Source organism: Armigeres subalbatus, chromosome 2, assembly GCF_024139115.2.
Source record: "Armigeres subalbatus isolate Guangzhou_Male chromosome 2, GZ_Asu_2, whole genome shotgun sequence".
NCBI classification, from domain to species: domain Eukaryota; kingdom Metazoa; phylum Arthropoda; class Insecta; order Diptera; family Culicidae; genus Armigeres; species Armigeres subalbatus.
Window position 1 is genome coordinate 427,686,707 of NC_085140.1, and position 13,280 is coordinate 427,699,986.

General features: G+C 40.4%; 1 protein-coding gene across 1 annotated transcript in view; it reads left to right on the plus strand.

Annotated features, from left to right (window-relative positions):
- Positions 1–13,213, plus strand: part of LOC134213549 (centaurin-gamma-1A) — a 103,751-nt gene extending 90,538 nt beyond the window's left edge. The window contains exons 5-9 of the mRNA XM_062692690.1: positions 8,105–9,400; positions 9,460–9,699; positions 9,765–9,882; positions 10,968–11,325; positions 11,391–13,213. Of these exons, the coding sequence (XP_062548674.1) occupies positions 8,105–9,400; positions 9,460–9,699; positions 9,765–9,882; positions 10,968–11,325; positions 11,391–11,654 (2,276 nt within the window). The 3' untranslated portion in view covers positions 11,655–13,213. The remainder of the gene's footprint in view (positions 1–8,104; positions 9,401–9,459; positions 9,700–9,764; positions 9,883–10,967; positions 11,326–11,390) is intronic.
- The last annotated feature ends 67 nt before the right edge of the window (positions 13,214–13,280 follow it).

Here is a 13,280-nt window from a genome sequence, read left to right on the forward strand (position 1 = left end):
CGAATCATGCAAAATGGGGCAACTTTGCAAAAATTTTGTATGGGTTTTTTTTTCACGATCGTGTAAAAAAAAATCAGTGTTAAAACAGAATCGGGTGTAATTCACACGCAACTTGGCGGGCATTGCACAAAACTGGATGAAACTTGGTGAGATCAACATTTGATCCCAAAAATTCTTGAACAATATCAAGAAATTTGCTTAACATCGTCAGTTTCAGAAGTTTTCAATATGAAACAACTATCTATTAGCTCTTCTGTATCACTGATTCCATGATTTCCAAAGATTTTTTGGGATTCTAGAACGTAATCAGATTTTTTAAGCTGTAAGATCTTACTCAGCAGGACATCATAGCAGAGGCAGACCCAGTGGCTCATAGTGACGCAGCCTTCATAAAGCAATTAGAGGAGACTACCAGAATCTAATTATAAAGCAGGTTGAGACAACAGCCGGCAATCGCCTTAGATGGAGATTTTTCAAGTCGGCTCTTCGAATCACTTACTGTACATAGGAACCTTAAAGCTTAAAATCTATTAACAACAATTTTTATTAACAAAAAGAATTTGGTACGACCAAGGGTACGATACACTGAGAACGACCTTACTGTTTAGGTCGTTAAAGTTACAAAATGGGATCGAACTAACTCGACCTATGACTTGGTATAAGAACAACAGCCTCCGAAAACACTGGTACTGGTGTTGTGAGAGCATGAAGATTCACCAACTCCTGCAAAATTTTAACAACGTAAATACAGAAGGATTGTATGTACTTTATTTAGTTTTTTTTCCTTGTTGGGTACCTTTTCCACTGCGACCCGTTGGTTGATCTATTGTGGCAGACCCCTTTTTAATGTTTATGCCATTTCACTATTAATTTGAGTGATTTCCTCTGGCTGATTGTAGGCATTATCCCAATGGTTAATAAGGTAGAATATATCTTAGGTAATGTTTTGCCTTACTGGGAGAAATCACCCATGCATCTGATGGTTATCAATCCTTTATCGATCAATTTGCTCTTTTTGTGGAAACGTGCTTCACAAGTACAGTGCTTTCAGAAAGTTTGAGCAGTTTTTGAGTAACAGTCTTGTTGGGTGATATAAACCTTTTAGATTGTCTTGCTGTTATTGTGTTTTTTTTTCGGATTTCATCAATCACATTTTTTTTAGTTCTTTAGTTGCATTTTGAGGGTACATTTTGAGGACCCACAAGCCCTAGAAAAGGTTTTGATGATCCAAGTCAGGTTAATAAATCTGCTTTTTCGCTACCTTCAATTCCCCAGTGCCCAGGTACCCAAAATAGACTTATTGAACTATTTTTAGCCACCTGTTGTAGTAATTGAATACATTCTCGAACCAGTTTAGAAGTACATGTAAAAGATTTCAATGCTCCAGCTCCAAAAATATTACTGAACCTGGTCGAACAGTGGGCCCCCCAGATTCCTGTATTGCATCATATCTCTAATCACTTGTTCGGATTTACCACGTACTATAATTACTGTATCCCATTCTGTATTAGTAAATCCCATTATTTCGAATGCTAGCGCTTCAATGTTTTATAGTAGTTCGTCCACTAGTAATGACTACAATAGAGGTGAAAGCACAACTCCGTGTGGACAACCTTTTACTGTTCTAACAGTAATTGTTGAATTTCCATGACTACAAGTTATTTCCCGTTTTTCTAACTGTTTGGGAGCTGGTAATCTATCTCCAAGATGGTCTGTATAATTTGGTGGCTGTTCAAAAGCGATCCTGGGGTTTTGAGGTGGACACAAATCTGCAGACTCTGATGGTTGATTCGAGGGACATTTATTAGACTACACACTACATAAAATTGGGATAAGGTTTTTCGGATAAACGAACCTTTTCCGATCCTTTCGGTGGCTAGAGAAAAACCTTCTCTTGAGAGATGGGTGGTTACGCACACCAACTAATGTCTTTCATCGTGTTTATATTCGAACTGTGTTAACAGCTCAATTACATTTTAGTTGTTCGATGAACTGTTAGTGCAGATATTGAGCGATAATGGTTGGCAGCACAAAATTACAACGACAATAATCGGAATTTTGGCAGATCGGATGGAGTGAAGTAAGTAATTTTGAAATTTATTTAATCGGTAAGGTTCAGTGGTTCAGTGCTCAACACGCAGAAGGTGGAAGATATATACGTACAACGCACATCGGTATGTGATTTGCATGACAATATTTGTATACATAAACGATATTTCTGATTTTATCCGATAAAACTGATATTGTTTATATAGGTTTAAGACTTTCATAAACGCAATCGTAAATATTGCATACGCAGGTATTTTATACAATATTATTCATATTTTAGCCATCTTTATAAGTAGTCATATACGAGTGTGAAAGAAAATAGCAATATATGCGATACAATTTATCATTTCATATACGATATGTGGTTTACTGGGTAGCCGCATGTTTCGCCGAAGGGTGCATCGATGAACTTGCGTATTCGATACTCAAACATTAATATTCCAATTTGGAATTTCCACTCATCAAAGCTACCTTTGAACATCGCATTTTTATTGAAGTATGAGAGGCATTGCAAATGCTCCTTCAATATCAAGAAATGCAGCCAACAAAATCTCTTTGGCATCAAAAGTTTTCCCTATTTTTGTTACCAATGTATATAAAGTGCCGTTATTGTCGATTTTCCATGCTGATACGCAAATTGGTACTTACTCAATGGAATCGAAACTAGATATTTTGATTTGATGTTTTGATGAAAGGTCTAACACAATTGGAACCCTTTTTATCCAATGAACACAACTCGAGTTTGACGCCAGCTTTTGAGAATATAGTTTAACCTTGCTTTGTTGAACTATTACTGGATTTCATCTGCACCTGGTGATTTATAAGGTTCGAACGAATGTACAGCCCATTCTACATTTGCTTGAGTTAAAACACGACCTGCTAGATCTTGCATATCTGCCCTGGCCATTTGCTGCGCAGTGCTTTCCGCCATTTCATCAGGCTTCTCCAAATATTCTTGACCTGGTGTTTCCTTGCCCAGTATGAACACTCTTGGTAGTCGTTTCTCCATTAAAAACCGATAGAGATCCTAGGAAGTGTACTTGCATCATTAAACTCAATATTTCTGTTGCGTTAGAAGTATTTTTGAGAGTAACAAGACCCTTACAATGATCTTTCGATTAAACTTTCTATAATCTAACTGCTACTGGAGTTCTTTCAATATTTCCACAGGTGTGCCTCCAGTTTTTGCGTTTTGATTTTCGTAGCTCTGTATTATACGAAGTAAGAGCTTTTTTATACTCATCGCACTTTAAAGTACGCTTAACTTGATTGAACATTTTGCGAGCTTGTTTCTTCAGATGTTCTCATATTCCACCAAGGGACATCTCTATCCGTTGATAGTTCTTTAATTGGACAGCTGTTATTGAAGCCATGAATTATTTTATTTGTTACTTGATTAGCAGTATTTTCAAGATCCTCACATGTATTTATAGAGTTTTCATGAAAACTTCCCACGTTTGTTTTCCTGGGATCTCTAAAAGTATCTTTAATGATGTCATTTATTTTCGAATAGTAGGGGAACAGTTCGCCACTTCATCTCATAGCTCCTATTTTCATCCCATCAAAAACAAAGCAGTGGAAAGGAATTTGGTTTGTTTATTATTTTTGTGATTTTTTTCAGCAGTGAGCACGCATGTTGACAAAAAGAAGCGACAAATTTGGTGCTGTATTTCTTTGTTTAGCGATGAGATGGATATATGTACAGTGAGATGGAGATCGGAACATTTCCCCTTTATGCTTATGACCAGATAACGATATTTAATTGGAAACGTGCCAATTTGTTTGTTAGATTGTATTACTACAAATCGTTAGATCCAATACTTTTATTTAGTAGACATTTGATTTCTTTATTTTCCGAATGGAATTGAAGGTTTGAATATTTGATGGAACTTTCGGGAGATTCACGTCCCTCGTTTTCAAATTCACATTGGAAACCCCAAACATTCCAAAGAATTGAAGTTGAAACTCAGATGAATAGAATATCGACATGTCTTAATACACGAACCTTGCCGTAGAATTAGTTTTTGCAATGAATTTTTCTTGCCACAAGGCATCCAAAGATTCGTTTAGTTCTGCTCGTTATTTGAATCTTATTTGAACTAAACTAAACTGCTAAACTTATTTGAATCATTTTCTCAAAGTTTTGATTAGAAAATTATTTTGAGCTTTTTAGTGGAATGTTTTCACCTGTCATAAGACGAGTTTATACAATCCCATTGAATTCCACCACTTAATTGTATCTTGACAGATACGTATTTCGACCTCAATAGTAAGGTCGAGTCAAGTACGAGACACTGAAGACGGCCTTACTGTTGAGGTACGTATTTCGACCTCTATCAAGATACAATTAAGTGGTGGAATTCAATGGGATTGTATAAACTCGTCTTATGACAGCTCAAAGTTTTGTTCGAAAAATTGAGGTATGACAGAATTTTGTTTGCGAACTACAATCACGTGGTTTCTTAGCTTTGATTTGTTTACTGGGTAATTCTTAGATCGGACAATAGTGAACCTTATATCTTTAACACCCAAAAGGCCAAGCTCTTCCAGTAGGCAAATTTTGAAATTGAAAAAATCATAACTCTGTTTGCTTTCAACCGATCAATGTGAAATTTTGAGACAAGGTCCAGTTTTTATTCCAGAGTGGTGTCCAGATTCCGTATGGTTCCGGAATTATTCCAGATTCCGTTGGGATACCCCCCCATATGGCATTTGGGGTATTTCGATGAAAACTTTTTTTTATATGGATTTTTTTATATTTCTCAAACTTTAACCATAAACAAAGCTTTGCTAAATACGGTTCTATTAGGAATTTTTCAGATTTTTTAAAGTGCTTATAAGCGTCTTAAGGATGTCCCCAAATGCCTCGGGGAAGCCGTAGAAGAGGACATTTGAGTTTTTAGCCCAAAACATGTCATATGACAGCTCTTTCTTTATGATTTCTCACAAATAACCTTTTGGTTTGTGTCAAAAGTCTGTAAGACCTCTTTGGCTACTTCCAGAACCTCATGGAGTGCCCCGGGGGGACCTGCAGAAATGAACATTTTCATTTGTTGACCCAAACATGTCATGTGACTGCTCTATCTTCAAGATTTCTCATGAATAATCTTCTGGTGATTCCATAAAGGACGATTGACCTCACTGACCACTTCCAGAATATTACATGGTGCCCCGGGGAAACCTGTAGAAGAGGACATTTCCTACTTTAGACCAATCGTATAGTGCGACAGCTCTATCTTCATGGATATTCACAAATAAAGTTCTGGTAAGGCTGTAAAGTGTATAACAACTCATTGGCCACTCCCGGAACACCACGGAGTGCCCCGGTGGAACCCTTTAGTTATGGACATTTTCTTTTTTTCACTAAAACATGTCATGCGATAGCTCCGTCTTCATGGTTACTCACGAATAATCATCTGAAGATCTTATAAAGGACAACTTCATCGATCACTTCCGGAATACCACGGAGTACCCGGGGGACCTGTATAAGGGGACATTTCCGAATTAAGATAAAATGTGTCATGCGACAACTCGTTTTTCATGGTTTTTCACAAATAAACTTCTGATAATTCTGAAAAGTGCAGAAAAACTTAATGGCCATTTCCGGAACTTCATATAGTGCCGGCAGAGCCTGTAGGAATGGACATTTTCATTTTTGCACTAAAACATGTGATGCGACTGTTCTATCTTCAAGATTTCTCGCGAATAATTCTCTGATGATTCTATAAAGGACAATTTACCTCACTGGTCACTTCCGGATTATAACGGAGTGTCCCGGGGTACCTGTAGAACAGGACATTTCCAAATTGAGACCAAAAAAATTCATGCGACGGCTCGTTTGTTCATGTTTTTTTTTTACAAATGAACTTCTGATAATGTGTAAGGGAAATCATTCGCCACTTCCGGAGCATCACAGAGTGTGCCGGCAGAACCTTTAGGTATGGACATTCCCGATGTTAGACCAGAACGGATCATGCGCCAGCTTATTTTTCATGGTTTCTCATGAACAAACTTCTGAAGCCTTCCTGAAAGGGTGAAAGTCTCATTGATCACTCTCGGAACCTCATGGGGTAGGTAGGAGGGAACTGTTGGAGTTCCTACTACTGAAGAGAAGCAACAAGGAAAGACCTTGATTCCAATTTACCCGAAAAATTCCCGAAGCTTTAAGAACATTGTTCTTGCCCTTTTTAAGGACATAGTTGGAAGGGTACCACGATGACAGCCAGTATGGCACGTTTTATGGAACATTCAGATGTTATTTATGGATCGTTTTCCATTCTTTTATGGATCGTTTTTCCACATTGAACGGTGCAAAGTAAGGGCTGCCGTTCGCTAACGGAATGCTGCGAATAGCTACGAACAAACATGCAATATTCCAATTACTAACCTGTTCTGTTCATAGCTTATGAATTTACTTCGTGCCAATTAAATGTCCCTACGCGATTATCTCTGCATTTCACTTCTTTTCACAGCGTAATTAAAAACAAGTTTTCAAACACTTTGCGGCACTTGGTGAGAAGGCGCTGCAGTAGTCAGTGTAATGTGAAAAGTTTAATTTCTCCATACTACCTTTCATACAAACTGGAAATGGTCTGTGCTCAAAAAGTTTTTTGTTTTCAAATCAGCTTAGGTTTCCGGAGGACACTCGGAGCATTGGATAAATTTGATTGGGTGTGGTGACACATGATTGGGCCGTAATAAGTACAACATCAATATTACAGCTACTACAATGTTTTAATTGACCGCTACTTCCACTACTTTGTTTTGGGTACTCAACTAACCTTCACCTTAAGAAATTTGAAATAATAATATGCGTAAATATTTCTGGAATATACCTAATAATTTATTCCTTCCTAGCAAGCCGCATTTTGCAATGCGTGCATGTGAATAAGGCACAACCCAGTTTTGTCTTACATCGGGAAAACGCTTGTATTTTAAGAAGGAAGAACTCGGTCAGAACAACGCGTGTAGGAAATAGTAATTAAAATATTTTTCAATATATCGAACAAACACGTGCATTTAAAAAAGGACAGAAAGTTTTGGCTTATATCGGGAACACGTGGCACATAAAACACTTTGGAAAACCTCGATTGCCGTACACAAAAGTCCAAATTACCGATTACCGATCGATTGCCGATTGCCGTAGTCCAAAAGTCTAAATTACTAATAAAAGAGTTTTGAATATTTTTGATAGTGCTACGTCATTATCGTATTTCGGAAAATTGACTACGAGAAAACTATGTGAGATAATTTGGATCTTTTAGGTTTGTGTCTATGCCATGATAAAAAACTTATCCAACATTTCGTGCAGGAACCCAAGACATAAAATATCGCTAGTAACGCACATACACTTTTGGGCATAGATCCTTATGTTATGTTGTTCTACCCGACATCTACCGATCTTTCCCAGAATCAATCCTGTTTTTATGCTGCGCTTATGTATGTATTATGATCCTTCTTTGTATTGCACATAAACGAATACATCACATCGCTCCTTGCGGAGTGCGAACGAACGGAATAAACATAACTGGGGGAAGTAACAACTGGGAACACGCATAGCGACCGACCTACCGTCCGACCGGAGCATATACAACAAACAAAACATAACAAAGCGACACACCGTGCATAATTCGTATAGAAACGGATGCTGCCGAGTCGAGCGGGTCCTGTGTGAGTGTTGTGTGTATCTGCACCTATGGCTGACTGCTGCTGGCAGCATATGCGCTTCCTACCGACCTGTGAAGAAAACATACACACATAGCACATCTCCCATGTTGGTATGCTTCCACTGCTGCGTCGCGCTGCCGCTTATGCAGAGGACACGAACAGCATACAGAGCATAGCCGGAACAAGCGATTTCTGTACTTTATTGCGCTTTGTGTTTGGTTGGACAGACGGGTCGGTTTGGTTATGTTTTCGGGTTTCTGATGTTCGAATCGTTGTTGTCTCGTGGTGATATGCCTTTCTATCGAAGATATTGTATGTCCTCTAAGATCAATCGAATAAATTTCTCAACTCTAATCACGCTACTTTATCTTGTTTCGCAATTTTTCAGCCTGCCAGAAGATTGTTCAGCAGCGTCTGTCGACCGGTTCGGTTATCACACCGACCAATTCGCGACCAACGACGCCACAAGGCACCCGGCTGGGGGTGGCCAGCTTTCACCCGACCGTTCCTAGTCCCACCAATGGATTTTCCTCGTCCACCGGTAGTCCGGCCAGTGGACTCACGATGAGCAGTTCCTCGCCCAGCCACCATAATTCGAATTCGCAACAGCAGCAGCAGCAACAAATAAATCAAGGTACGATGACTCTACCGCATCGGCATCATGTACTTTCCGCCTCGAGTCATCACATTCCGATCAAAATCAGCTCTGAATTGTTGGCGAGTGAATCGCAACATTTGAGCCTTTCGCAGAGGGAGTCACATCCTCCGCAGAAATGGGGAACCATCTCGCACGGGACCTCTCAGCAGGCCCTACTGGCGTTGACCAACGAGAACAACAACATCCCCAAGTTCGTACCACCAAGTCATCCGGTATCGAGCGATAGCCTGCAACCGTTAGGGCTGATGCCGCCCTCGGGGAAAGATTCGGGAGGTGGAACCGGTGGCGGTGGGAGTGGTAAGGACAAGGAACTACCGACGCCAACTTCAACCCCGACGACGTCGAGAAAGAGTCGACGAAGATCGAATCTGTTCATTCCTTCCTCATCCAAGAAGGAACAGCAGGATAAGATCAAAAATGGCGAACTCGGTAGCGGACGGGCCATTCCGATCAAGCAGGGTTATTTGTACAAACGGAGCAGCAAATCGCTGAACAAAGAATGGAAGAAGAAGTATGTTACGCTTTGTGACGATGGCCGGCTCACATACCATCCATCGTTACACGACTACATGGACGATGTCCACGGGAAGGAAGTTTCCCTGCAGTATGTGACGGTGAAAGTGCCGGGACAGAAACCGAGAGGCTCGAAATCTATCATTACCAATAGTGCCCTGACGGGAGCGAATGTAGCAGCACCGACCATGAACGGCAAGATGACCGGATCCACTGGGTCGCAGGGCAGCGGAAGCAACGGACTTACCGAAGGAATCGGCGGACTATCGCTGGCCAAAGACCGCAAGATGACTGAGAAGGTGCTTCTGACGGCATTCGACACGCTGCGGGAACCGGTGAAATCTAACTCGCAAACCAGTGGCGACGAAGGCATTGTGATCAGCAACAGCAACTCGCAGAGCTTCATCGGATCCGATGGCAATAGCAGTAAGCTGGATGCGCAAACGCCAAATGTGAAGAAGCGTCACCGACGGATGAAGAGCAGTGGCGTGGGGAAAAACAACGAATATGACGGTAAGTTTTCTTGAATTTTGGTTTTAAACCAGTCTGACAATGTAATTCACTTCTCACAGATTCCGATGGATTCGAGTTCTACATAGTTTCGCTGGACAACAAGCAGTGGCACTTCGAGGCGTCCAACTCCGAGGAACGGGACGAGTGGGTGTCGGTGATCGAGCAGGAGATTTTCAAGTCCCTGCAAGGGATCGAGTCGTCCAAGTCGAAACCGCTGAACCCGAGCGACATTGCCTCGATGCAGTCGATCCGGAGTCGGGTACCGGGCAACGGGTACTGCGTGGATTGCGATTCGCCAAGTAAGTTGTGGACTTTGGTGCGCGTTACGGGTAGTTGTTTGATTAAAAATTTTGACTCGTTGTAGATCCTGAATGGGCCAGTTTGAACCTGGGGGTGCTTATGTGTATCGAGTGCTCTGGAGTGCACCGAAATCTTGGCTCGCACATCAGCAAAGTTCGATCGCTGGGACTGGATGAGTGGCCGTAAGTATTTTTATTTCATAGCACAATTAGATGTTTAGGAAGCTACATCTGCTAACGTTTACATTAGGTTAAATAGTAGATTCTTAGAAGGAATAGGCTACTGCAGTTCCATCGAATTTTTATCTTTTCCATAGTGGTCAGCCTTTCAAAAGTTTCACGCGTCGAATTGATCTTAATCTTGTTTTCTATCTCACGCTTGGCCCCAGAACCTTTTAACGCGCATAAAGGAATTATTACCTTTATGCCCGTTAAAACGTACTTAAACTTTTTCAAATCACAAACCATTTTCAAGCAGCCTTCCAGGCGCGCTTTGTGATTTTCCAAACCCCAATCCATTTTCCAGCGGTCTTCCTGACGCGCTTTATAATTTTCCAAGCCACAATCCTTTTACTAGCGGCTTTCAGACGCGCTTTTTAGCAATACAAACCACCTTGCCTTGTGATTTTTTTAAAACTATCAAATATTTTAACACATTAGCACATTACACACTCAACTCACCTTTTGAAACAGCGTCAGAATACAAAAAATAACCTGGCAGGAACGCTAAAATGTGTGGCCCCAAATGACCGGAGCAAAATGCGATGACAACAGCTCTCTGTGGGTACGTGTGCATGCCACGGAGATCTGACAAGATGAGCTCGAGTCATGGCTTGCTAGTTGCTGCTCACTGATTGAAACGCTGATGGTAACTTACTCAAACCCCACAGTTGCGACTAAACATAAGGGGAGTAGATTTTTTGAGCGCTACAATATGAAATAATGTCTTAAAAGTAGCATAAAACATGCTCAACAGTTAATTGACTGCTTACCATCCTTTGCATTGGGACATGTGAAATGCGGTCCGTACTTAGTTTAGTTCTTAGTGACAATGCAGCGAAAAATGAACATTTTTATTGCATCGACTACTATACTGCCGTGAATCGCATATCTGTCCCATCTTTTCTGGGTTTCCTATTCATATGGGACAAATATGCGATTCACGGCAGTATATACGATCACCCCTTTTCCCCTAGATTTCTATTCAATACAGACATCAATTATTGTATCAGTGAATAAAAAGTGCGTTCAAATTCTCTCTTCTACAGTCCTGGCCATCTTAGCGTGATGCTCGCCATCGGTAACAGTCTCGCCAACTCGGTGTGGGAATCCAATACCCGCGGCCGAGTGAAACCCACGCCCGCCAGTTCCCGGGAGGAGAAGGAAAGCTGGATCCGGCTGAAATACGAAGCTAAAGAGTTCCTGCCCACGTTCAACTCGACACCCCCCATTGGTCATCAGTTGCGCGAAGCCGTCGTGCGGTCCGACATGAAGGCTATCATCATCCTGCTGGCCAATGCCACCGTCGAGCACATCAATTCCACCGTTAGCAGCCGGGATCTGCGAACGCCATTGCATCTGGCGTGCGCCATTGGAAACCTTGCCATCTCGCAGCTGTTAATTTGGGTAAGTCGACTTAATTTGCTCCCGGACCGAACCCCATCCTAACGAAAACCTACCCATAATTCCAGCACCACGCCAACTTGAAACACATCGACCACGAGGGCCGATCGTGTCTGACGTACGCCAAAGCGGCCAACTCGTTGGCGGCGGCCCGACAAGCAAGTAATACCCCGCACCACGTGAACATGGAGACGACTTCGGCGCTCGTAGAGCTTCTGACCAGCCTCGGTTGCACGGATCCGGCACCATTTACGGCCAGTGGAACGCTCCCGCGGCGGAGGGAAACCATCGATCAAGGTACGTTCGAGAAATTCTCCTCGAATATTATTTGAGGCAAGTAAGAGCAATCGAGTCTTTAAAACAAAGCGCGCGTAGCAAATCTAGACGAAAACCTAGTTTAAAATTTCGGATATGTTTGACAAGCAAAAGCGAACATGAAAACATTGTGATCCCTCTATATAAAAATAATATGGAAACGACAGAATATTCATCAGAAAAAAGGACAGATAATATGATCTGGTTTTATTTATCGTACAATTAAATGGATGCAAAAGGCAAAGTGTACCAATTTATTTAGCGAAGCTCTAACGAACCCCTATTAGTTGTTTAAGTTATAAGACAGAGCTGAAATATTTGAACTTTAGAGAAGCAAAAGAATCGAGTCTCAACTGTTCTAAAATTGTTGTTTTATGTAAAGATTTTTCCTGAGACGAATTTTATGATGGATTTGTTTTTTTTTCTGTAAATACTAATGCTAATGAACTCGAATGGACCTCTATGTACATTATATTGATCGGTTTATTAGTTGTAAATGCTTTGTATTGACCTGATAAATTTAGATGAAGATCGCACCGTCTACTTAAAAGAATTTTATCACCGCACAGTACACTGTTGATTTGATCACTATTCCACGGATGTCCGATTTTTATACCATTATTGCTTTTTATAGTTCCATTATCTTGTTATTTAGTTTATGTTGTTTCAACTAATAGTATTCCAATTGAAAGAAGTCAGTTTCTTTTGTTCGTTTCGTTTGTAACTAACTTTACTTACCTTATAGTTTATTGATCCCCAAAGAATGCCAAATTGTAGTATGCAGAAACAAAATCGTACTCTTAAACAAATCAATAAACTAAAATTAAACAAAATTTATCGAGAAGGCTTTTCAAAAATTAGAGCAACTTAGCTTAACAAAGTTACGTTTAGTGAAGCATTATCAAACAGAGAATTATTCAACAAAATTGCGTAGTTAAAAAGAGCACCCCTAACAATTGATCAATATCTTTACCTGTATTAGAACCCAGATTCAAGCATGCAGAGAAATCATAGCAATTAATATCGATATTCTTAGTAGCACAAAACAAACAAATCAGATCCTATAAAATATAGCAGCAGTTTAGACAGTCCCACAAAAAAAGTATAATGATGGCATTTTCCCGTTAGTTACGTTTCCAATGAGCCGCAAAGTATATGATAGAACCGAACTTTGTTGAGAAATTAAAATAACCTCAAACAAAAGAGCACCACCCCCTCCCCCTTTTCCAGATAGCATTCCGTATTCCGAGCAGTTGCAGTGTTACAGAAAAAAGCCAAGAAGCATGTAGATTAGAGATGCAAACCAACTGCAACATCATTTAAAAATCTGAACAAAATCCGTTACATAACAGTGGCGACCGATCACGTTAGTGAATCGAAAATTATCAGCAAACAGTACAGACACAATTATAGCAAAAAGTAATGTAATAGGTATTCGACGGAGATTGTGGTAATAAGTGCAAACTTAGAAGTGGAAGACGGCGTGCGTATGTAAAACAAAACTAGTAGAGAAGATGAATGTAAAAATGGAAGAGCGAAATAAAAGCAAAAATTATTCGAAAGTATTCAAAACAAATTATGGGTGATTTGCCACGGCATCAGTTATGAAGAATTCTATAAAATTATTTAGTTTACTACTATTA